Here is a 25107-nt window from a genome sequence, read left to right on the forward strand (position 1 = left end):
AACACTGAACACTAGAGGTGTATCCCCATACTGTATTTTACTTCGTAGCTTCATATTCTCTCCCATTTAAAAGGTAAATCACAACTCTGAATGATTTGTTTCTAAATCTTCAAAATGAAATTAGGCCTAAAAAAATGTTGTGGTTCCGATTACCCAACCGACCCTTGAGTTCTGGTGCTGACCCTATTTTTTTTTAAGCGCTATGAATAAAATAAGCTTTCAGATACCATTGGCCATTCTGATAGAGAAGGTCAACATGATGGCCGCAAGTCTGACTGAATAAACAATTACACATTGATAAATGTGTTATTAGTTTGTACTTTACTTTTTAAAAAATGTAAAAAAAAATCCTACCTACCTACACTAAATTGTAAAGAGGTGTAATCGGAACCACAACATTTCTTTTATATGGCCTTGCAGAGGAGAAACAAAAAAGCTGGGAGACACTATGCAGATTGTGCTATAGACAACCAGGAAGTGCTTGAGAATCTTCATAAACTGGTCCTATATTTTCTATAATATACTGACTCATATGTGTTGTTATACAGTTGTAAATCAATATATGTTGATACATTCCTTAGTTGTAGAATCATTACACCACAACTGGAGACATTACAAAATCTCACAATGTTCCATACTAACATCAAAAAGCTTCGATCTCATCACATAACAATTCACAGAGACTTCAGCGAACACAAATCTTCCAGTATATACAATGCACATCTAAACAAAGTAGACACATGCCTTGCTGTTTGTAAATCTAATGGAACAAATCTCCAATATAGAGGTATATCACATCTCTTAAATTGAACTGAACCGTTGACCATAAAGAACAGGTTGTTGATTTTCATTTCTCCTCTACATGTGCCTCCTGGGCACATCATCATGTAATTAACAGAACTGCTTCAAGTTTCAACATATTCAGTAAAATGTCTGAACTGAAATTGCTAACAAATGTTATGTTCTAAATAAACCAGACTGGAGATTGAATTAGTTTGATGGTACCGTTTTATAATTTACACCCTGGATGTGGGGTGAGTGAGGGTCCTGTTTGTCCATTCAACTACCAGGGGTCACTAACCATATGACCTTGTTCAATTTAGTCAAGTCTGTAAAGTGAGTGAGTGAGTTTAGTTTTACACCACTTTTGCCAATATTTCAGCAATATATCATGGCAGAAAGTCTGAAAATGTTGTCAAGATCATATTGTTTAAGATAAGTTAAAAGACTTATTATCAGCAATTGATGGTCTTGGAACCTAACAAGTCTGAGACTGACAAAATATTTTTCAGCCAACTTGAACAATGATTCAGAAAAGTCACTGGATTTACAGAAACTTGGCTGGACATTTACAAAGCACAAAACTGCAGATGTTCACATCTGTTCTTTCTAGCATTTATATCCAAAACTACCACATTTATCGAAGAAAATGTATGTGCCGTGTGGAGAAGTGCAAACACTTTCAACACGCAAGAACACATCTATTTGTTAGGTGCGTACACTCTCTAAAACATAATAATCATCATACGAGGCTGGACAAAAGTATCCTTCATTACCTCATACATACAGCGGTCATTGTTTCCCAGTGTGCCCTGACAGACTCTAACATCAGTGAATGGAACCAGGAGAAACATTATTTACTGTTTATCACAAATCTTAACAAGCATACAACTCATTACAGAGGCAGTGTCACAGTAAGCATTCAATCTGATATTATTTACACAGATTCAGCACTTCTACATCTCATGATATACTTGTTTTGTGATGTGTCTTGTGACCTTGGATATATCGCCAATCATTCACTAAATGAGAAGTTGAATATATCAATATTGACAATTCAATTAACAAGGTGAAAAAGGAAAATATGTTTCTGGTCTTTTGGTTTCACAAACAATGACAGGAAAATGCACAGTTTATTTGTTGACAAGCTCACATGTATGATTTACCAGACATACCTAAACGGCATGATTTTAGAACTCTGGAGTAAAACATCTAGTTTTCTCCCTATTGTAATGCACTTTTCACAGTAACTCATGAAAACGAAGTGACATCTGAATGGCATTTGAAAAACCAAACAGAAAATTATAATCGTCCCATCTTAACACTTCAACATACTCGCAAAGTGCATGGACAGACACGACACTTATCTTCCATCACATACAGAATGTAATTTAATGTGTTTTCATTGTCGAGAGAGCAGATTAGAGTTACCTGCCCTTGGGTAAAAAAGTGCAAATATACAATACCCGAAGCAGAGGGGTGAAAATGACTCAGACAAGGACCAGAAACATAATACACTTTTTCATCTAATACATACAAGCAAAAAAAAAATCATAAGTTATATGAAACTATTTGTTCTTAAGGCTACGAAGCATTTATTGAATCATTACAAGAGAGAAACGGTAAATTTTACCACCAGGCACATTCTGCATGATGTTTTTCAAGGCGATACCGAAAAGACCATCAAAAATTCGGTGGGTGTTGTTGCTCTTATTCTTATAAAGAAATCAATTTTTAAAAATAGCTAAATTCTGGATTGAAAAATTACATTTGTATTTAGTTGCCAATTTTCTTTCTTCACCGAGAAGTATTCCTATTACCAGATGATTCAAGAACTAAATACATCTTGTTAAGGCATAACTAACAAATTCAGTGTTCTTTGGCAGCTAATTCTAACTATCACAGTCACACCTTCACTATGACAACGAACTCCTGTAACCATGGCAACTATATTATAATCTAGTCATACCAATCAATACTTCTGATGTGCTCTAGTAACAGGAATAATGAGCAATTTTGTCAAATAATTTTGTTAATAAAAATATGGTGATATTTCTTCTAAATATATGTCTGAACAACCAGTTGATGATCACCAATTATAATCCTTGTTTATAAAAATAGATCCTTTTCTGTATTCTTCATGTGTGCTTTCAGGCGAATATTTTCTCCAGATCTTCCTCTGCAAAATAATTAAATGACTATTATGAAGAAGTAAATATGGTAACCATCTAAAATAGTGTTTGTTTGTTGGTAAATGCCACAAATCAACAGGATTCCAGCTAGTGGAAAATGGACCAGAAAATCCGGTGATTGATGTCATGACCAACAGTATATGGTAACATAATCAACCAAGACACCTAGTCTGACCTACCAATCCATATTTTGCCTCGTTCAACCTGCATAGGTTGCTGCACTGACTGACTGACTGAGTTTGGTTTCACGCCGCTTTAAGCAATATTCCAACAACATCACGGCTGGAATATCTCGGTCACAAATGCTTTGACTGCTAGGCTACCCCGGCACCCCCATATATAGGTTGTTGGAAACATATTCAGATCTGCAACCGCAAGTGGAGTGTACTATAGGTAGCTGGGTTTAACACTGCTTTGGTTTGGTTTGGTTGGTTGGTTGGTTGGTTTATCGCCGCACTCAGCAATATTCCAGTTATATGGAGGCAGTCTGTAAATAATTGAGCCAGGACCAGACAAATCCAGGGATCAACATAATGAGCATCGATCTACGCAATTGGGATATGATGACATGTGTCAACCAAGTCAGCGAGCCTGATCACCCGATCACGTTAATCGCCTCTTACAACAAGCTTGGGTTGCTGAAGATCAATTCTAACCCGGATCTTCACAGTATTTGAACAGTATTCCAGATCCTGCATTTAAGCTGGTATAAAAACTCAACCGATGCACATCTCAGACGTTTACCACTTTGCTGACACCTATGAGCATTGGTTAATGCTGATAAACCTAGAAACTTAAATAAGGTGAACTGCAGATCAAACCCACAATGAGAGGTTGCAAGTGTACCGAAGGGAGACAACTCTGCAAAACAAATTGCTGTGCTTCAGACAACTGTGCCACCCATGCAATGTACAAAAGTGATTGCCTTGGGGATAACTGCTTTTTATTAGTGAGTGAGTTTAGGTTTATGCACTCAGCATTATTCCAGGTACATGGTGGCGGTCTGTAAATAATCCAGTCTGGACCAGACAATCCAATGATCAACAGTATGAGCACTGACCTACACAATTGAGATACGATGACATGTGTCAGCCAAGTCAGCGAGCCTGACCACCCGATCCCGTTATTCGCCTTTTACGACAAGCATGGGTAACTGAAGATCAATTCTAACCTGGATCTTCGCAGGTCCAGTTTTCCCTTGGGGATTACTGCTCTTTATTATAGTATTTAAGCAATACCATAGCTTGTCAGGTTCATATGAGATAAAATATTGTAACCACAGTGATATCATTTCATGGTAGGGGACAGGAAGAGACAATGCTTTCATGTTTTGATAATTCAGCAATTAAAATTTGTTTGTTGTTTAATGCCACACAAAGGTTTATTCTATAGGCCTGCAAAACATTGAGCCTGGATCAGAGTGAGCATGGTTTAACAACGCTTTTAGCAATATTCCAATAATATCCCAGCTGGGGGACACCAGAAATGGGCTTAACACATTGTACCCATGGGTCAATCAAACCTGGGTCTACGCTGTGACGAGTGAAAGCTTACACACATGGCAACCCCACCGCCCTATTAATGATTGATATAATGAACAACAGCTGTCTGGGTAAGACGACACACCATCAAGTCATCAAGGCTTACAACTCAATATATTAACAGCTTTAAACTTTCAAATATACTGAACAACATTAGAAAGCACACACTAAAATGCACTGACAATGCTCAGATATCATGGGTGCATTTCAGTCTGACGGGGATATTTCGTCTTATATGGGTGTGCGTTTCTAATGTTGTTCAGTATATTAAAAGGATTGGTTGCTGGGGAACTATTCTAACCATGAATCCTCATGGTGACAATTGGAATATTTACCTGTTGTGTCAGTATGATCAGTTTGAGATTTGAAACCGAGTGCTGCTGCAAACTCCTTTATGGTGTATTTGCCGTCACTGTCTGCGTCGAAAGGTTTTAGTTGTTCTTTATTTGGAGCCGCTGGTCCTAAGAAGTCAGGCAGGATGCCTGGATCTACCCTGCCATCACCTTGTCTGTCCCAGCGATTGAAAAACATTTGGAGATCTGAAAGGGAGCAAGTTGCTTGCAGGATATTTCAAACTAACACAGCTGATAGCCCTTAAAATTACTGCTGCAGCTTATAAGTTGAACATTTAATGTGTACCAACCGACATGAAAGACAAAACAAAATGGGTTTGTTTTTTTGCTGTTTAATGATGTAGGAGTCTGAACCAGATAATCAACAGCATGAGCCAAAACAATTGTGAAACAAAGGATAAGGAAAATTTTAAAGACTCTTTAAAACACACTAAAATCCTCTCTAGTCTAAATGTAAAAGAAACCATGTTTGTCAAACAATAGACTCATTACATCATATGCAAATTTCCTTGAAACACTGGTTTAATACTAAGTAATCGCTGCGCCTAGGAAAAACCAGGGCTTCGATCCGCAAAGCGAACGTAGTGTTAAGTTGATCGCAACTCCCATACTTTAGCATAGACTTTTGTCTTTGTGCTATGACCATTTTGAGGAACCATGACCCTTCTGTCTAACACTGACATTAATGAACAAACCAAAGACGCAACAAACAACTTATTACCTGCCATGGTGTTGATTCCCTTGATTACAACTGCAGGTGTTGGCTTTACAGTTGTAGTCGCAGGTGCTTCCCTAGAAGTGTTCCCAAGTGTTTTTCCAGGTGTAGACAGGTTTCCTATAAAGAATGACAAATGTTAATTGAACTCCAGTCCTTGACAGTATACAGTTATTGATGGTAACAACATAAGTACTGGCACTGTGTGAAAGCATCACAACCGTGTACATAGGTATATAGTACTGAACTACTGAACCAAAACTTGGGGCCATTTGGGCATAAGTACAGTCCAGTGTTTTTTGTTGGGCAAGCACACCTTACTTAGTACCTGATGTTTATTTAAAAATAATGAAAAACCCGACCCATCAACTGCTGTACAGCATAAGCACAACTCTCATCTCACAGGTAAAACGACATCTTTTTGTCATGGCTGATCCAAATATATTGTCAAATTCTTTCAAATCGGATTTTTTTCCACAAGCCAAATGGATTGGATCAGTGGAGTGATCGATAGTCTCTGTGAACTAGCTGACTGACGTAGAGGATCGATGAAAGAGTACACTCAAGTAATGATACAGGAATGGTGATAAACAGTCAACCCAGAGAGTGCTCGAGTCTTCATCATGCCTTAATACTTGAAGATTGTTGCACGTCATTGGTTCCCAATTGCGCAGATCAAAGCTCATGCTCTTGATCACTGGATTGTACGGTCCAGACTCAATTATTCACAGACCGTCGCCATATAGCTGGAATATTGCCGAGTGTGGCGTAAAACTACACTCACTCACTCAAAATTGTTACTTTCTGATCATTCAGTTAAGAAACGAGAACAAAAACTACAGTCAAAAATATAAATACCCAGTAAATGAAAAAAGAAAGAACACTAGATGACATATATATGAAACTATTTACAATTTACTTACTTATTTTCTTTATAAACTCTTTTGTACTTTAACATGCTTAAAGTCTAGCAGCCTAGTAGTTAAAGTGTTCACTCGTCACAATGAAGGCTTCGATTCCCCACATGGGTACAATGTGTGAAGCCCATTTCTGGTATCCCCCGCCGTGATATTGCTGGAATATTGGTAAAAGTGGCGTAAAACTAAATGGGCTTCACATATTGTACCCATGTGGAAACTCGAACTGGGGTCTTTGGAGTGATGAGCGAACGCTTTAACTACTAGGCTCCCCCACTGCCCCGTCCCAAAGTTGAAGTAATATGTACAATTACAAATTACAAACAATAGCCAGGATCAAACTGTAGACTACTACAAGTATTCAAAGTACATACATCGCTACATGCAGGGAAAAACACATGACAGATACAGACTGACATACTATTTCACGTTTCTAAGGTTTAAAGCAGTGTTCACTGAAAATCACAGGAATGGTGTTTCAGATTTTACATTTCTTACAATTGGCAATGAAATTATCAACAAAAGATTTATAAACAGCAAACAAGCGTCACATGTCACATATAACACCTTCAGTCAAAGTCATTGTGAAATATAGAGTCAGACACTGGGGTCGGCGGGTTGTAGACTTCTATTGGACTGCTGGCGAATCTGCCGGATTTGTCAGAGGGTCAGACGCTATTACGTGAACACTGTTAAAGGGCAGTGTTACATTGCTACAGTACAAGTAACCCAGCTAAACGCATGATATCTATGTCCTAGCTTATGTCCATAAGCCGATACCTTCAACAGAGACAGGAGATGAAACTGGGGTTTGAGGTGTCGTTTCCATGGTTGCATGTGAACTTTGACCCAGAGCTACAGGAAGTAAAGAAAGACAAATCATATTCTAGAAGTAGGACATGCAACAAAAGGAAGAAATAATATCAGATGGGACACATACACAAAGGCAGAATAGGTTGAAACATCAACAGAAAGTTCTCATGCAAAACATGATGAACCAAATGTGTTCACTTAAAAACAAAAGACAACATAGTATAGAGATAGAAGCTGAAATATAACATGCAAATAAGGCCTTGTATGAGGAATATAAGAGGAATAGGATTTCAGAACCAGTGCTTTTTCCAGGGCTCCAGATAACTTTTGGGGGGGGTGAGTGTACTTACACATCATATTGCAAGTGGAGGTGTACTGAGAATTTTGAAGGAGTACTGACATATTTTTGTGTGAGCGAGTTGGTGATGTGGTTTGTCTGGACGATTCATCGATCACTATTTCCAACCATGTATTTGTATTTGAAGTCGCGTGAGAAATATATCTGAGCGACCGTGTGATGCGCGAAATGTCAGGTCCGACTGGACATAAATAGGAACAGTGTAGTTTTAGCCAATCGAAAAATAGTGACGCATATCGTTGCATGGCAACGCAAGTGATTCCTACTGTCAGGGTTTCCTCATGTGTCAAATCGTGTTTCGCAAAAGAAACTTGAAAAGTATTTATCCGAAATATATTTCCATTTGCACGATACGCACGGAAATCAAATGTTAGACGTACAAAGGTATTTATGTGCGTACACGATACGCTTGAAATCTTATATTATGTCGTACTTAATTGATTTTGAGGCGTACATTACGCCTGTACGCCCCTTATCTGTAGCCCTGTTTTTCCATAGCAAATCCTATCACAGTGTATGTCAATAGGACTTGTTGTGGAGAAGATTCAAAGGGAGACAACCCTCCACACATCCTACCTGATGGGAAGTGTGCATTAAGAAATCGGAGGATTCCTGCTATATGAGCTGTCACATTATTCAGCTCGTTCCTGTACTTTGTATTTGTAGTGAAGAGGTGATTGATATCCTCAGTGAGTCTCAGCACAGTGGAGTTTAAATACTGGAATGACAGTAAGGAGAACATTCAGTATAAAAAACTAATGCATACTTTCAAAAAACAAAACAGTTTTCTTTTCCTGCTATATTCAGGGAGATTCAAGGAATTTTTTGGTCACTTTTGTGCTACATGTCTGGCTAAGTTTTAGAGGATTTGTTTCACACAAAAATAGAACATTCAAAGGCTTCAGGAACCAATTCTAATGCTATGTTCACACTATCACGATTCGCGCCACGATTGAAATCGTGGTCTAAACGTGGTGATCCTATCAAATCTTGAGGTTAGTAATGGTAATTGTGTTGATTGTAGAATTTTTTTTTGTGGTTTCAAAAAATTTCTATGATCAACACGATTACTTGTCAATCGTGATCATTGCATCAGATCATATTGCATCGTAACAAAGCGCAACATATTGCATCTAATCGTGGTTCCAAATCATGGTGATCGGAATCAATCGTAGACAAGACAAACACTACGGTCTGTTGAGATGTGTTGCGATCTCTTACGATCTGTGACGCTCTGTCTGGTCCCATTGCTCACGACCTGACATGAATGACTCACGAGCAGATACGAGTTGATTTGAGTATATGCGAGCATTGATGCTTTTTCATGCTCACGATCTATTACGAGTTACTGCCGCCTCCACTATATCCTTCACAGTGTTGGGCTTCTGCTCTTGAGTCCTGAGGAGACACCTGAATCTATTGGCCAGGATCTCAAAGCCATTTTCCACCACTCTCCTCCCCTGGAGAGTCTGCAGTTGAAAATCCTCTCCTTCTGGACATCCTTCTTCTGCTGTATGGCTTCATGAGGTAGTTCCTGAGTGCAAAGGAGTCATCCCTCAGGATGAAGAAGGGCATGTCTTGGTGGTCATCAGGGTTTGTAGTCAGAGGGCAGGGTGGGTGGAGTCGTAGGTCTTCCTCTTCCAGGCCGTTGAACAGCTCCGAGTCTGACATGTGTCCTTTTCCATCAAGCTCGATCCACACAATCTTGTTATCTGCATCCACCAGAGCTGGGAGTGGTATCAAAAAGAAGCCCTTATAATTGAAGTACAGGCTGCCAGTTTGGGGTCATTTCTTGATGGTAATGTGTTTGCCATCGAAGAGCTGTGGTCTTAACCTTGTGTAGTTTTGGAACGCTACTGGGTCCTCCAGCCTCAAATGGGTGTGTAGGAGGCAGGAAAACTGACCAAACTGTTGTCTCCTCTCCTCTTTGAGCCATGGTCGCACCCAGAAGTGCCAGACTGCAACTCTCCTGGCCCTTTGTGGTTGGAGCTGTAGCTGGTCTGGCTGGTGCTCGTCTTCTTCCTCTCTGGCGATAATGTAAGCATACAGTAATACTGCAAATGTCACGTTGTCATCATCCTCAACTCCTGCCATCATCAATGGTTGTGGGTTGTAGTGTTCACTCTGTTGAAGTTCAAGAAACAATGAAGTCCATGGTCAGTCGGGCTGTATATATACCCGTCGGGGTCCAATCGTAGCTCAAATCGTGATCATCCTCGATCGTGATCTTGAAAGACATCGCGACCACAATCATATCCTATCGCAACAGAGCGCATCGGTTCGTGATGAATGTATCGGTACGTACCTGCACATACCAGATCGTCCCAAATCGGTGACCCTGATCATGGTGATCGTGTCAGATCGTGACCCAACCGTGGACTCGATCGGGACAATCCTATCAGAACGTATATGATCGTATCTGAACGGGAGCCGAGATCGTGACAGATCGTGTCACCTTAAATTAACCAATCGTGACAATATCGCATCCAAGCACAACAAATCAACTTGCATCACCTCGTATCCAAACCTGAAATTTCAGAGAAGTTCCACGATCAGCTACGAATGGCCAATTGTGGCGTTTGTAACGGATCGCACGACAGTGTGAACCTAGCATAACCCAGAAACCTAATGAGGATACTCACCTCCATGCTGATCAATGCATCTGTCGGAGGCGATGAGTGCTCTTCCCCTTGTACAGATGATCGTGATGAGTTGATACTGGCAATGTTGGACTGCAACTGAAACACCAGAGCAGAGCTAATTAGGGGATTGACATATGTTTTCAGTCATATACATGTTTTTAAGCATGTACCAAAGTTGTCACACACACACACACAAGAAGACTTCTGAATGCTTTTAGAGTTGAACCTACTTGAGTGTACATTTTCTTCAGCGACGTCAGCGTAATGGTGTTGTTTTCCACCCTGCCCAACAACGCGGATAGAACAGCCATGTCACCTGATGATGAGGAACCCATAGGCGCTCCATTAAGCAGCTAGGAATAGAGAAATATCAACACTGTTACATTCAAACATTTGTTTCACAAACGACTGAGTGGGTTGGGTTTAAAGCCACCTTCAACAGTATTCCAGTTATATCACAGCGTGTCAGCATAATGAGGGAGAAAAGTCATCTGTGACGCAGATCGGAGACCTTTACTACAGTGATGAAACACACAAGCACAGATAATGGTGCTGGGGACAGATGATTCAAACCAGCAATCATGGGGGTTCTGATGTGCCCAAGGGAGACAACTCTGCACAGTGAGTTGCAGAGAAAACTAGAAATTGTTCTGAAAAGAACAAGTTGAAACAGCTGATAACTTTCCTTTTCCTTTCATCTATAAGTCTAGGGTTTCTGACATGATCAACACATAGGTCAGTGAAGTACACCAGAAGTAAATGAAGTGGCTGAAATTCTGCCTGGTCAAAAATTTGCTCATGTTAATAATTCCTGAAAACCTTTAAAATCAGTCCTTTTGACAATTGACACATTAAATATGATGAATTACTACATCAACAGTTTACAACAACTAACCTGGAGATATATTACAAATCAGGTTCTCTGATTGTTGAGGTGTGACAATATCTCACTAAATTCACTGTAAATGTAATACCACCACAAGTAAACAACCTACCAGACTTTTAAGTGCATTCACTGCTTCAGTCTTGCTGTCAGTTGCTGCTGGTGCTGCTGGGCTGGGCTGCTGATGACTAGTGAAATTCTCCAGCAAACTCAGTCTTGTCTACAACATACACACACACACACACAATAGTGAGACTGCGGGCCTGTGTCAAACCTATGTCCAGCCTGCATCAAGACTGTATCAGACCAATATCAAGCATATGTCAAGCCTGCATCAAGACTGTGTCAAACCTATGCCCAGCCTGCATCAAGACTGTATCAGACCAATGTCAAGCATATGTCAAGCCTGCATCAAGACAGTGTCAAACCTAGGCCTAACCTACATCAAGACTGTATCAGACCAATATCAAGCATATGAAAAGCCTGCATCAAGACTGTGTCAAACCTATCTACAGCCTGCATCAAGACTGTATCAGACCAATGTCAAGCATACGTCAAGACTGCATCAAGACAGTGTCAAACCTAGGCCTAACCCACATCAAGACTGTATCAGACCAATGTCAAACCTATGCCCAGCCTGCATCAAGACTGTGTCAGAACAATATCAAGCATATGTCAAGCCTGCATGAAGACTGTGTCAAACCTATGCCCAGCCTGCATCAAGACTGTATCAACCCAATGTCAAGCATATGTCAAGCCTGCATCAAGACTGTGTCAAACCTATGCCCAGACTGCATCAAGACTGTATCAGCCCAATGTCAAGCATATGTCAAGCCTGCATCAAGACTGTGTCACCCCTAGGCCTAGCCTACATCAAGACTGTATCAGGCCAATGTCAAGCATATGTCAAGCCTATATCAAGACTGTGTCAAACCTATGCCCAGACTGCATCAAGACTGTATCAGACCAATGTCAAGCCTGCATCAAGACTGTGTCAAACCTATGCCCAGCCTGCATCAAGACTGTATCAGACCAATGTCAAGCATATGTCAAGCCTACAACAAGAATGTGTCAAACCGATGTCAAGCATATGTGTAGCCTACAGCAAGACTGTGTCAAACCTATGTCAAGCCTTATGAGATCTATTTCAAGCCTGCATCAAGACTGTGTCAAACCTAAGTCAAAAGTGCATCAAGACTGTCAAGCCTGCATCAAGACTGCCTGTAGAGTCAAACCTGTGTCAGGCCTATGTCAAGCCTGCATGAAACCTATATCAAGCCTGTGGAAAACCTATGTCAAACCTGCATCAACCTATGATGCTTATGTTAAGGCTTAACGACAAGCTCAACACAGACACCTTTCATTATTTTTTTGAACTTCACATTAATGTTTCAGGTAAATGTTTCTGTTAGCAGCTTGGGCCACAAACCAGATACATCTTCTATGATCAATACCCTGTAACTTTTTCACTATTCATTATGACAGCCCTGTTTTGAGCCCAATTCGAACAAAAACAACAACTTAAAATGGTCGTCCATTCTATTTGCCAGATCTTGACACAGAAAGCTACTGAATCATTCCAAAAAACAGGGCTAAATCTAAGAATGACACAGTTCAAGTCGGATGAAATAACAAACAAGTTCATATAGTATGGCAAACCTTGTACAGGAGTAAGAAAGGCTAAACATATCTCTCTGTCTCATTAGTTGATGGTCCAAACATATATATTTCCTGAAAGACTGTTTTACTTACCTCGTGTGTTAAAAGGCTGCTGTTCACTGCTTCAATCTTAGCCACAAGGCTGAGGTTCAGTTTTTTTATGTCCTCTTTAAGCTCAGTCAACATCTACAACAAATTTATTAGGGCCGTGAATTGAAATAATATGTGTTTTACATATCAAAATACAGGAATCTGTATACTAAGACATTTTTACATTAATCAATGCTAGACCTTGAATTATATGTATATGGACAGTGGTTTGAAATAAATCATGGTGGATTAACTATGCATACATAATAATCAAACTTGAACAGTCCTATGACCAGCAGCTGGGAAGCATCTACGCAATGTTTAACACCACCATACAGTGATGGACATTAGGGCTGCAACGATTCACCCAGATCTCAATTTGATATTGGATCCTTGATTTGATCAGTTTCAATTCGATTCTTCTTACAAGTAAAAACATCAGATTTTTCATTTAACTCTCAGAGTCGACTTCAGCTTGAAATCCATCATCAACTTGGCGATGTCTACTAACAACAATTCTCATTGGATAATTAGCCTGACGTCAGCCAATCAAGTTTCACCTTCTTTCAGCACTCGAAACTGGGCGATGCCAGAGTCTCTAATCTCTTGAGTTGGAGTCAAAATTACGTTCTTGCTGTGTGGTAATAATTTAAATAGGTATTCAAATATTGAATCGAAATAGTGATAATGGTTCGATTTTCAATCAATTGAACAAAATTGTAGCAGCCCTAATGGACATATGCACCCAGTGATGTGCTCAGCTAAAGCAGTGCAATGACCAGGAAGTGACCACCTCACATCACCTCCCAAGTTGAAATGACTGTACCTGTAGAGTTCCAGCTTCAGACAGATTACTCCCTTCACTTCCCTTCTCTCTTCCAGGCTGAACATCAGGGCTGTTGAGGGAACTGCCTGGCTTACTCTGAATCAATCACAAACCATCTTCATTATTTTAACAACAGGTGAATTAATTGTGTATCATCTTCTCTCCATTACCTTAACAACAATAGAGTGAGTGAATGAGTTCAGCTTTATGCCGCTTTTAGCAATATTCCAGCATTATCACGGCGGGTTATACCGGAAATGGGCTTCACAAATTGTGCCCATGTGGGGAATCGAACCCTTCATTGTGATGAGTGAACTCTTTAACCACTAGGCTAGCCCACCACTCCTAACAACAATAGATGAATGAATTCTACATTCTGACCATATTACAATGTACATTAAATACAAACTTTCTGAAACTTTCTGTAATTTACAGCTGTAAAAATGCTTGTCTTTTATTCTTTTGCAGATGGACAATGCCCTTTAAAATTTCTGAATTCCAGAATTGTCATTCATACTGTGCATGAATTGAACTTACATGTTCATTTTCTGCATTTGTCCAGTAGACTTGTGCAAAACTACACATATCTTTCTACATATAATACCCACTGGCATGAGTATTTTTGTTAGAAAAATATCCCTTTCTAAGTGTGGCATGAACTTAAACTATTAACAAATGGACGATCAGTTCAAGAGCCTCATGAGATGAGTGAGTTTAGTTTTACCGCTGTTAGCAATATTCCAGCCATATCACAGCGGTAGACATAAGATGTGACTACTGAATGGGTCAAGACAACTTTACCTCCATAGTTGTCACTCTCTCTGTCAGATCTTTCAGCTGTTGCTCGGCCGACTTCTGAAAATCGGTGAGAGTACTAAGGTCCTTCTTAGCTACCTGGATGTCACTTCCCATACTGGCAACACTCTGAAACACACAAGGAAACACAGCACCGATCACTCATGGGACAAATCAGGACAAAATCAAAACGCACTGATTCCAAGATGTCCAGTATAAATAAAAAAAAACAAACCAGTATCCAAAATGTGAATTTAAGTGCAATGTGGACGAGTCAACAATATTCTACCTCTAATATCGATCTTACTATTAATGTCAACATTTGAACAGCAGCTTCTGATACACATTTGATTTAAGGACTTCAAGTTTCTGAAAGTATATTTACATCTTCCTACTTAGACTGGGCACTACCCTGGGAGTTGGCCTCATCCATAACAGGACTCAGCAATATAATATCAATGGCAAAAACTTAACTTGGATTACATTGAAACTGTTATGGCCTAAAATACAAAGTGATGATGTTTGTTTTTGTTTTGTTTAACGCTGCACTGAGGAATATTCCTGTTATATGGCAGCAGTCTGTAAATAATCAATAGAAATTGAAATAATCAATCAACAGCATGACCATCAATCTAAGCAATTGGTATACAATGACATGTTCCAACCAAGTCAGCGATCCTGACCACCCAATCCTGTTAGTCGCCTCTTATGACAAGCATGAGTATCTGAACACGAATTCTAACCTGGATCTTCATGAGTGTCAAATGATGACTACAAACCGCAACATCTGAACAAGACCATGAACGTACTGGTACTCAGTTCAAGGTACATGGATCACAGGCAAATGGTGAACAAGGCAAAGACTGTCAAAACTTGTAAACTTACACTTGTGAGTGTATCAAACTTTGTTGGCAGGTCTTTCAGCTCTGGAGCAGCTTTGAGGCTCTCCATCAGCCCATCTGTTGTCAGACTCAAACTGGACAGCTAGAAACAACATGAACAAGGGACATTACTCTCAAAGATTCTATCTTTTATTACAAAGAGATGGGAAAAGTCAGACTATTCCATCTTCTACATAACAACTCGTTGACTGCCTGAACTGTGGAAACACTAGGCAGCAACACCAACCGCTAACAAGAATTAATAAGCATCCAGGGTTTTAGCTTGACCCTGAATTACAGGAAGAGTGAGAGTAATGAAGTTTAGGGCACCCTAGAGTAAGATTCAGCAATTACTTTAATTACAGGAACTGTGAAGAATTTGGTACAAACAACATTATTGTGCATCTCCAGAGATGCAATAAAAAAATGTTCTGTGTCCATTCCATACATTTGCTGGTACTTGATACACATTTCTGTTAGGATCAGTTAAATCATTTTATTTTACCTACAAAAAAAACACCCCCAAAATAAACAGAAAAACCAATGGAAGCTGGAGGAAACCAAATAACTCTTGACTAATGAACTGGTACAGGGTTTGAAAATAGAGCTGAACGAAAAGAAAATGAAATACATTGAACAATCAACTATTGAAAAGTAGCTCCAGCACTCCCTTTCAGATCTACAAATAACTCAATACTGTAACCATGACAACCTAGGCATCCCGGTAATGACAAGCAATTGGCTAATATACAGTATATCACAATACTGGTTAATCTCTGTATTGATCATGCTAGTTGTATTCAATCATACAAGGCCACTGATTTAAGTGTCGGAATTCGGAATAGAGGGATGTCAGATTAGAGTGAGTTTCCTATATGATATTATATAGGGACAAATTCGCGACCAAATAAATATGTCGGTTTACAGGGAATGTCGGTTTAGAGGGAGTTCACCGTACATGTATTCAACATGTTCTTTTTATCAAAGTAAAGAGTCCAGTAAGAACCTCCATAAAGAATCCCTCGTTAGCTCCATGGCAGTTTACCTGAGTTGATATAGTTGTGAGATTTTTTGTGATCTTGCCGATCCCCCGGGGACCTGTTTGCATGTCCTGCACAGTCCTGTTGATGGACTGGATCTGACTGTGGTACTTCTGAAACTCTTCTGGAGCACCTTGGTTACGGGACTCCACTGAACATAGCACAGACACAGCTACATTTGGCATGTAAACATCAACATGACACATGAACTTTGGTTAACTTTGAATCATTTAACAACTTACTGAGAAGATGTGATCTGCCATGTGAACGTCAATTATATTATTATATAATTCATCATATGAAATAAAAGCTCATGTACATTTGGACATGTCAGGAAAATGATTTGGAGTTCATAACAACAAATCTGGTTAATATTCAAATGACTTTCCAGTGTCAAAGAGACTGAGTGAGTGAGTGAGTGAGTTTAGTTTTACGCCGGTTTTAGCAATATTCCTGCAATATCACAGCAGGGGGACACCAGAAATGGGTTTCACACATTGTACCCAAGTGGGGAATTGAACCCGGGTCTTCGATGTGACGAGCAAACGTTTTAACCACTAGGTTACCCCACTGCCCTTGTGTGGGTGAGTGAGTATTGTCTCATGTCATTTTAAACATGCTTTTGTGCTCCATAGTGTCTGTGTGTGCTTATGTAATGCAGCTTGAGATAACACTAGACTATATATGCACTCAGTACCAGTTTGTAATGACCTAACAAGCTATATGGACTGATTCTATACAAGGCAACATAAGGTACTACAACAAGTGTACTATGTACCACAACTATAACAGTATTATGATCAAGAAGCTACAAGCATGAATACCTTTACCAAGTTTAATTTCAAGGGTCATACTTTGTTGATACAATAAAACCTACTAGATATGTTTGTTTGTTGTCCAACAATGCAAAGAATAAGCATTACTCCAGTTATATGACAGCAATATGTAAATAACCATGTCTGATAATAATAATAATGAAAATTTAGATAGCGTTAAAACCAACCACTAATTGGGTTGGACTGACTTTCCAGTGATTGACACCATAAGCATCGATCTTCGTAATCGGTCAACACAGATACAAGCCTGACCACTAGTGGTGGTCCGATTAATTGAAACAATCGAAGATTGGTCGCAATGACAAAACGACCAAGCAATCGATCATGTTTTCTCATAATCGAACACAATCAATTTTGGAACACTTGTTTGCAATAACAATATTTTTCACAAGGTTGGTTTTGTCTGTTAGATTTCATTAGCACTACAAGCTCTTCCAATTCATGATTGAATTTATTTTAAAGACTCCATGAAATTAATGTTCCTAACATGCTAGACATCCTTTAAAGATGTGAAATTTGCAAATGCATTTTGTGCAATTTGCAAAGAAAACGAAAGAACTACATGTTTTTTTCTTTACCTTTTGTGCATTAACAAACATAACCAGGAAAATTTGATAAATGACGCTAACCAATTATTTTTGACGATTGATCGGTTGTAAAGAACCAATCATCAATTATAAGATTGAAACCAATTCCCAACACTACTGACCACCTGTTCCAGTTAGTCATCTCTTATAACAAGCAATGCTGCTGCCTACCACAAGCATCAGTTGCTGAAGACCAATTTCTAACATGGATCTTAACATGTTAAGTAGACATGCGACAGGTGTCTACATCATGTACATAGTCCAGCGATCATGGTAATAAAAGCTACTGATGTTCTTGTAACAAAATCCATAATGATACTTGACATGGACACAGGCAATTGAACTACATGGATCTAGAATGGGTTGCACAGATCTATGATAATATTAAATTGTAATTGCTTGACTAGAGGCAATTTCTGAACTTGCCCAATAGGGCAGTACAAATTATCAACATTATAATACCCTATGGCTATAGCTTTTCAATAATATGGCTATGATTTATAATTATAAGACACGCTTGCCCAATAGGGCAGTACAAATTATCAACATTATAATATACCCTATGGCTGTAGCTTTTCAATAATATGTCAAATGGCTATGATTTATAATTATAAGACACGCTTAATGAACCATCTCTCTCAAGAACCTTGAACATGTCAAAGGCAAGTGGGTTGGGATTAGAGACTTGAGTTTCATTTACCTGCAATAAGTCTCTCTCTTAGATTGTCAAGGTCTCTCTTAAGTTCAAAATGCATCCATATTAACCCCCCGCAGGCTATAAGGCAGGTTGTCATGACAACAAACACTAGCAAGGCTACACAGGAAGAGCATGGACAAAATCCAATCCATCTACAAGATGAAAAGAAGAATATGAATCATTTTTAATAAATCAATTCAGATAGTATTTACGATCTGGAAAAATTAAAAACTAACCATGAACATCTCTCAATAGGCATATTTTTTAAATATCAACTTGCTCAAAAGATTTAACTTTGGTTTGCCAAATGTTACGATGACACTCGACCATAACCATGTTGACCTTTCTCACTGGCCAGAATATTAATAATCTAGTTAATTTTTCCAAAACAAATACACCATGATTTACACATGCCAACAAAACAAGTCATAATTCATTTTGACAAGACTATATAATATATATCAACATGACTATCTTGTTTGAATTGCAATTGCTACCATTTTACCAAGAGCTTCTAGGCACGGAATGTATAAAGAGTTTTCAAAGAGGGCCTTCAAAAGAATTAGTCTCCTTCCTCCCCGGAAAAACATTGGCCATACAATATACACTAAACAGTGCTGAAAGGGACAGTATGTTGACAATTCTGTGTTTTCAAATCATGCATGAAATAAATGTCTGTGATGTCATAGCTTTAGTTTATGCCTGATTGAAATCGTAAACAAAACAATGGAGCCACACACAGTGCAACTGACTCAATGTAAACTGGCTTCAGGCAGGTTTATGTTTATTAGAGTTAAACTAAGAGAGAAATGTTCAACAGTGAGAAAATATCTTAGAGCTTGAAAAATTATAATTTCCATTTGCAGATATATCTTTCAAGTCCTGCCATGTAGGTCTTACAGAGAGCTTCTGATGTGATAAGCTATAGTGCCAAGAAGTTGCAGCTGTAGTAGTATATCTATGTATATATGCAAGACTATGTATAATACCACTACACCATACTACTATGAATACAGCAAAAGGCTTGCCTTAGGTCCCTGTCTTGTTATCATGGTTGTTGTACATTTTATTTCCAAACAAGAGAGTCTGGTTATGTGACATGTCTGTGGTTTGGTCTCTTCAGCAGAAAATTCTCTCATGGTGTAAGGTGAGCAAAGTCGTATAAGCTGGAGATGTAATGCTGTTATTACTGCTAGAATTCCAGAATGGTCAACTTACTGTCCCTTAACATTTGTTCAATGCATCAAACTTAGAGACCTGCTGAAATTGTTGCTATGAATGGTCAGGCCAAGTGTTAAACTCACAACATGTTTATATACATTCAACAGTAGATCTTGTTTTGGGGTTTTCATGTTTACACATCAAGACGTAATAACATGATGAACAATTTACCTTAAAAAAACCTGAATATACTTGTTTTTTCTAGATATGACATAGAATCGACAGCATGTGGATTCTGCGATATAATGTTAAGTATTCAGAAAATCAATAACTCTCTTTTAATGAGCCAACCTCAGGAAAGAATCATGAATTAGGCTGAACGACAAGGCATGAATTATTCATTACTCATGACATATGTATGACGAAAACAATATCTCACTTTTTCCCATTCTGTTTGCCATTAGGGACGGAAAATTCTTCGACCTCTGATGAGTCGGAATCGTTAGAACGAAGTAATTCGTGTCCGCTTTTGCTTTTTCTTCTCGGTAATTTCCCGTTTGTGACAAGCGCATCGAGTTCTCGTCGTTTCTTCATCTTTTTGGACGGCTTAAAATCTACATTAATTCTACTTGAGGGCTCCAGCTTGTCAGACTGTCGACAACGAACACAACAACCTGACGGGTCAAGAAGACATGGAGGAATTTTTGACATCAGTGCCAGATCGATAGGTAGCGATGTCGTCGACTTTTCATGTCGGACTATCATCCGGAAGTGGAGCAGTAAATGTCAGGAAGGGAGAGAATGAGTCGTTGCACGCCATTGGCTAAAATTACACAGCGCTGCCCGTGTGATTTTATGGACGTTTTGACAACAATGGTAACTCTCTCGCAGCACAAGAAGTGAGGCTGACATAAATATTGTTTATCGTAACAGACGACTACATGGATTGGGTTGTCATGCTCCGTCTCTTGGTTGAATCTATGTCATCGTACCCCAATTCAAGGTTTTGTTGCTGATTGTTGCTGATGGAGGTGACGTGATCGAGCCCACCTGTGTGAAAACCTTGGAGTCAACTTTGTGTGCAGACTCTTTCACACCCCTAGTGTACAGTACACAACCCTGTGCACTTAAAAGGACCCACGAATCCGTTGGTATAAGGCCAGATGGTGGCCACATGTATACGTGCAAACACCTAGTTGCGGGTACAGAAACGTGCAGTAAACTTGGACAAAGTACTTTAACTATGTGTCCCAGTCTACCCAGCTGTGAATGGGTACCTCATAAGGGTGGGAAAGCCGCAATAACTCGGTGCGCCTCGTGGCTGCAAGAGTTGTATGCTCCCCAGGGAGTTGAGATTGATAATAGATGTGCCGTTAAGATTGGCATCCAAGGGACAAAAATACCAGCGCCTTGAGCATGTACTAGTTGCGTGGATGTGTGCGCTATATAAATATCTTATATTAATCACTGGACATTCTGGTGCTGAATCGAACAAAGTGGACTTTCGCTGAGCGCGGCCCATAGCTAAGTAAACTGGTTTTAGTTAAAATTAGTTATATCCGGTGCGGCTTTTGTTCAAAACCTTACCCTCTAGGTAATACGCTTTACGGTCATCTTATTAATTACAATTTTCTGATGTCACACAAAGTTACATATATATCACGATTTGTGGATGTTGACAGAGACCATGCCTCTGATGTTGATAAGTATCATTGACCACACACCTAACGGGCTGCCTCGTACTTATAACCGTCAATAGCGTTACGCACACTATCCAATAGTCTTCTTCACGAAAGGTGACTATTTTGTACCTTACCGAAGGCGAAGGACTGATTGGATAATACGGTACATCAGTTATTCGGTCAATGTACTTCTTTAGGTCTCGTATATAGGTCGATCAACAGCTGGTCGTCAGTACAACTAGGTGATGAGTGAGATTTGACATACTATTGATTCGATGCAATAAAAGCAGTTGCCTACAACATGAATCAATATGTATGTATTCTTCGATACAGCTGCAGAATACCATGTATATGTGGTATTTTCGTATCTCGATTTTTAAAGGCTTGGTCGATGGCGCCGGGGTATTTCTATGTCCGCGGTAGGCCACACGCTAGGACGAGCTCCAGTCTGACATGTAAATATGCGGATATGTTCACGGTCAGATACCATAATAAATCTTGCTCTCGTTACCACATGAATTCCTGATAAAAACTTAAATCCGAATGACATATGTTCAGGGATTGGGATAGACAACTTTGACAATGGGCCATTTTCAGGATTATTAGTCATTTTCTGAATTTAGAATGGGCCACTGTCCTTGTATCAATAGTAAACTTCAAAATTTTAATGGGCCATTTTTTATTCTAATGTGCAAAATGGCCCCTGCCTTTCCTAATCCCTGTATGTTCTCTGGTGAGCAGGTATTTGTTTTATTTCTGGTATTTTCTTACTTGAACCAATCTAAAAAAAATGCGAATATGTGTATGAATTCATATGCGTTTATTGAAATAAATGTATTTCAAGATATGGTGTCCGTTTTTATTTGCAGTTCGTTTTAGATATTTGGTCTTGGATACTTACCTTACTGTTCTGTTGTCAATGTTTTTTGGTTTTATGTAACTACTTTCGGGCTGAGGCGCTCAGTATTCGAACTCACTCACTCATGAAACAAGACGTACAAACGTACTGTGAAAATCCGTTCACATGGCAAATTTTCACATACATATATGTTCACAAAATTATTGAAATTTGCAAAGAAACGTGTTACTGAGAGCATGGGGTGGTTATACGACGAAGCATTGGGATGGCCTAATATACCTACCTTGTTGTATTTGTTGTAGCTGGGACTTCATCTCATACACCTGTCCCATTAGCCAATAACACACGACACCTAGCACTGCCACAGTTGCCAAGACAACGATCACGGCTATGATTTTTAACATTGTCCATAATGGACACACACTTGTGTCGCCGGATACGACCGACTTGTAGGAACCTTTCTTCCTGGAATTCGAAAATAACAGACATGATAAATAACAGACTCACTGTTTTTCATTGATGTTGATTCAAATGGCATTTTCCTCGGATGACATTTCGAATTACATACTTAAAGGACTGTGATTTTCGAGAGATGAAAATCACCCCTGACCTTACGTTTAACCTGTATTGCAATTTCACCGATCAAAAAGAATTCTTCACCGTGACACACACGACACCCCGATAGTCATGTAAATACATTAAGTTTTGCATGTAAGTACCGAATGTTTTGTCCAGCCTCCTTTTGTAAATGTAAAAAATTCTGTATATTTCAATTGATAGCCATATTCTACCCTGTATACAGTGTAAAATGATGACGAGGGGCATATAGCCCAAGTCTTCACTGAATAAAGAATCGAATCGAGTCATCATTTTTGATAGACGAAGGACACTATGAAAGTCACATTTGGAACACACGATGTAAAAAGAAAAACAGAACTATCATCATATTCAATTTCGACCAACCATTTTTTTCTTTTATTGAACACAGATACTCAGATTATGACACAGTTTTCGAAGGTGACATATATATGGCATTTTCGAAAGACGAAGGAGGGTGTAAAAGACACATTTGGAACACACAATTTTAACAAACAGAGAATTATCATATTCAACTTCCATCAACATTTTTTTGGTATTGAATATTGATAAGCAAATTATGGGAATAAATTTTCGAAGGTGTGTCGCCTATTAATGTCAGATTAAATTTTCCAAACACCGTGGAAAATCAGATGAATAATATTTTACCACTAAGCACGCAATGATCATAAATATTGAATTTGGTAGACCACAGGATCCTATAACTAATATTCTAAAACAACAAAACTCGACATCTGCAACTTTGTCATAATTTATTAAAAAATACACACACGTACTCGGTCCTTACGGTGGAGAGAGAGATATAATCGTTTGGGAAAACCTACGTAAAATACAATATTGAATATTTTGTCACATGTTATCATAATACGCATGGCACGTTCTTATCTTCTCACAATATGATATGGACAGCCGGTTCACATGACGCTTACACACAACACTCGACAAGCACTGATTGATCTGTCAAGGGAAGCAACTCTAGTTGTTTACTTTCCGAAACTAGTATCGTACAAGGAAGTTTTTCAGGTTTAGGCTCATTATCGAATACTAGGTAAACAATACTAACAACAAACTATCAATCATTCGCAGACAAAATTTTCGAATTGGATGACGACATTAAAAATAAAATCAAACTCTTACTTTCTGGGTTTCTTGCCCTTCAAAGGAGGAAGTTTCAGATCTGGCGTATCGCTGTCGGAGTCAGAGTAGAGTAAGTTGGTATAATCCTGGCTAGAAGTTTTCAAACCTCCGTTTCTTGGTTTCATTTTGATCGTTAATGCTCTTAGACGATAAATTTATGAAGAGGACTGCGCTGTGATCACAATATATCCATACTGGTCCACGTAGGTATGTAAGACGCACGAACTCAAACTTTAGGTGATGTGACGTTTAAGGGGGTGATTAGTTCGTGAGATAGTAGTATTTGTTTACCCGTTCGCAGCGTCTTCGAAATTGCACCATTCATACCGATTTTTAATGAGAGAGATGTATGATGATGTATGATGATTTAGATCAAATAGTATGTGTAAATACAAGTCTTATAATATCTGCATTGATATTCGTTTGTTTTGTGAAAACGATTTCTCCCCTGAGGTAAATTCCCATAAGGCTCCCATCTGTTATGTATTGAGCCAAAGTTCGCATGTGATTTTATTTTTATGGTTGCCTGTGAAGTTCATTGAGGCATTGTTTGGTTTTATTCTGAAACTCATACCCACCTTAATAGCGAGTTAAGAAGACAATAAACTGAATATTCATGACATCGCAAGTTTAGGAGTCAATTAAAGGTGTTTAGTTGACTCATGAACACAATTACTCTGTCTCACAGTCCCTGAACCACACTACATGTATTTTCCCTACTACCTTGCCCTCTCTGCAATGCTAAAACCGTAAATGAAAAACAATCTCTCATCTCACTGGGGCTCCTTTTCAATTTAAATGGGTTTATTTGTTTCTCTCCAAATCGTATATAGTCAGAGCCTAAGCGTTAATCTATTACACAATGAAAACGCAATAGTTCTCTTCGGACAGAACGTTCGCGTCTTCATTACACCTTTTCAATTAATTGCTTACGATAGCAATGTGGGTTTTGAAAACGATTTGTAGTTTCATGAAAGATAGAACAAATCTTTAACAAAACGCTAACGATGTTTGATTTTATTACCATATCATCCACAAACACGACTGGCAGTGGGGTAGCCTAGTG

The 25107-nt window shown here is 38.9% G+C and overlaps 1 protein-coding gene across 3 annotated transcripts; it reads right to left on the reverse strand.

Annotated features, from left to right (window-relative positions):
* Positions 1 to 313: 313 nt before the first annotated feature.
* On the reverse strand, positions 314 to 24293 carry LOC124254955 (EF-hand calcium-binding domain-containing protein 14-like). 3 transcript variants are annotated; one of them, XM_046688795.1, is made up of 15 exons: positions 24042 to 24293; positions 22591 to 22772; positions 16491 to 16636; positions 15450 to 15548; positions 14571 to 14693; positions 13770 to 13865; positions 12947 to 13039; positions 11307 to 11414; positions 10542 to 10664; positions 10312 to 10407; positions 8246 to 8387; positions 7279 to 7353; positions 5588 to 5701; positions 4849 to 5052; positions 314 to 2959 (listed from the first exon to the last, which is right to left on the reverse strand). In XM_046688795.1, exons 1-15 carry the CDS (start codon positions 24164 to 24166, stop codon positions 2931 to 2933), a joined length of 1755 nt encoding a protein of 584 aa, XP_046544751.1. In that variant the 5' UTR covers positions 24167 to 24293; the 3' UTR covers positions 314 to 2930. The 3 variants fall into 3 exon arrangements, with proteins under 3 accessions (XP_046544751.1, XP_046544749.1, XP_046544750.1); XM_046688793.1 differs by lacking the exons at positions 22591 to 22772; positions 24042 to 24293 and adding exons at positions 18609 to 18757; positions 20206 to 20534; XM_046688794.1 differs by lacking the exons at positions 7279 to 7353; positions 22591 to 22772; positions 24042 to 24293 and adding exons at positions 18609 to 18757; positions 20206 to 20535.
* Between the last annotated feature and the right edge of the window lie 814 nt (positions 24294 to 25107).

Source organism: Haliotis rubra, unplaced genomic scaffold (genome assembly GCF_003918875.1).
Source record: "Haliotis rubra isolate DU_JTF1 unplaced genomic scaffold, ASM391887v1 Scf588, whole genome shotgun sequence".
NCBI lineage: Eukaryota > Metazoa > Mollusca > Gastropoda > Lepetellida > Haliotidae > Haliotis > Haliotis rubra.

What these genes read in the sequence shown, in the direction of transcription:
- LOC124254955 (XM_046688793.1), bottom strand. Translation starts at nt 20,531, where the DNA reads ATGATAGTCCGACATGAAAAGTCGACGACATCGCTACCTATCGATCTG. An exon ending in AAGAGAGAGACTTATTGCAG is followed by an intron (nt 16,637 to 18,608) that starts GTAAATGAAACT and finishes TGCTATGTTCAG; the next exon opens with TGGAGTCCCGTAACCAAGGT. An exon ending in AGAGAGTGACAACTATGGAG is followed by an intron (nt 13,866 to 14,570) that starts GTAAAGTTGTCT and finishes TGATTGATTCAG; the next exon opens with AGTAAGCCAGGCAGTTCCCT.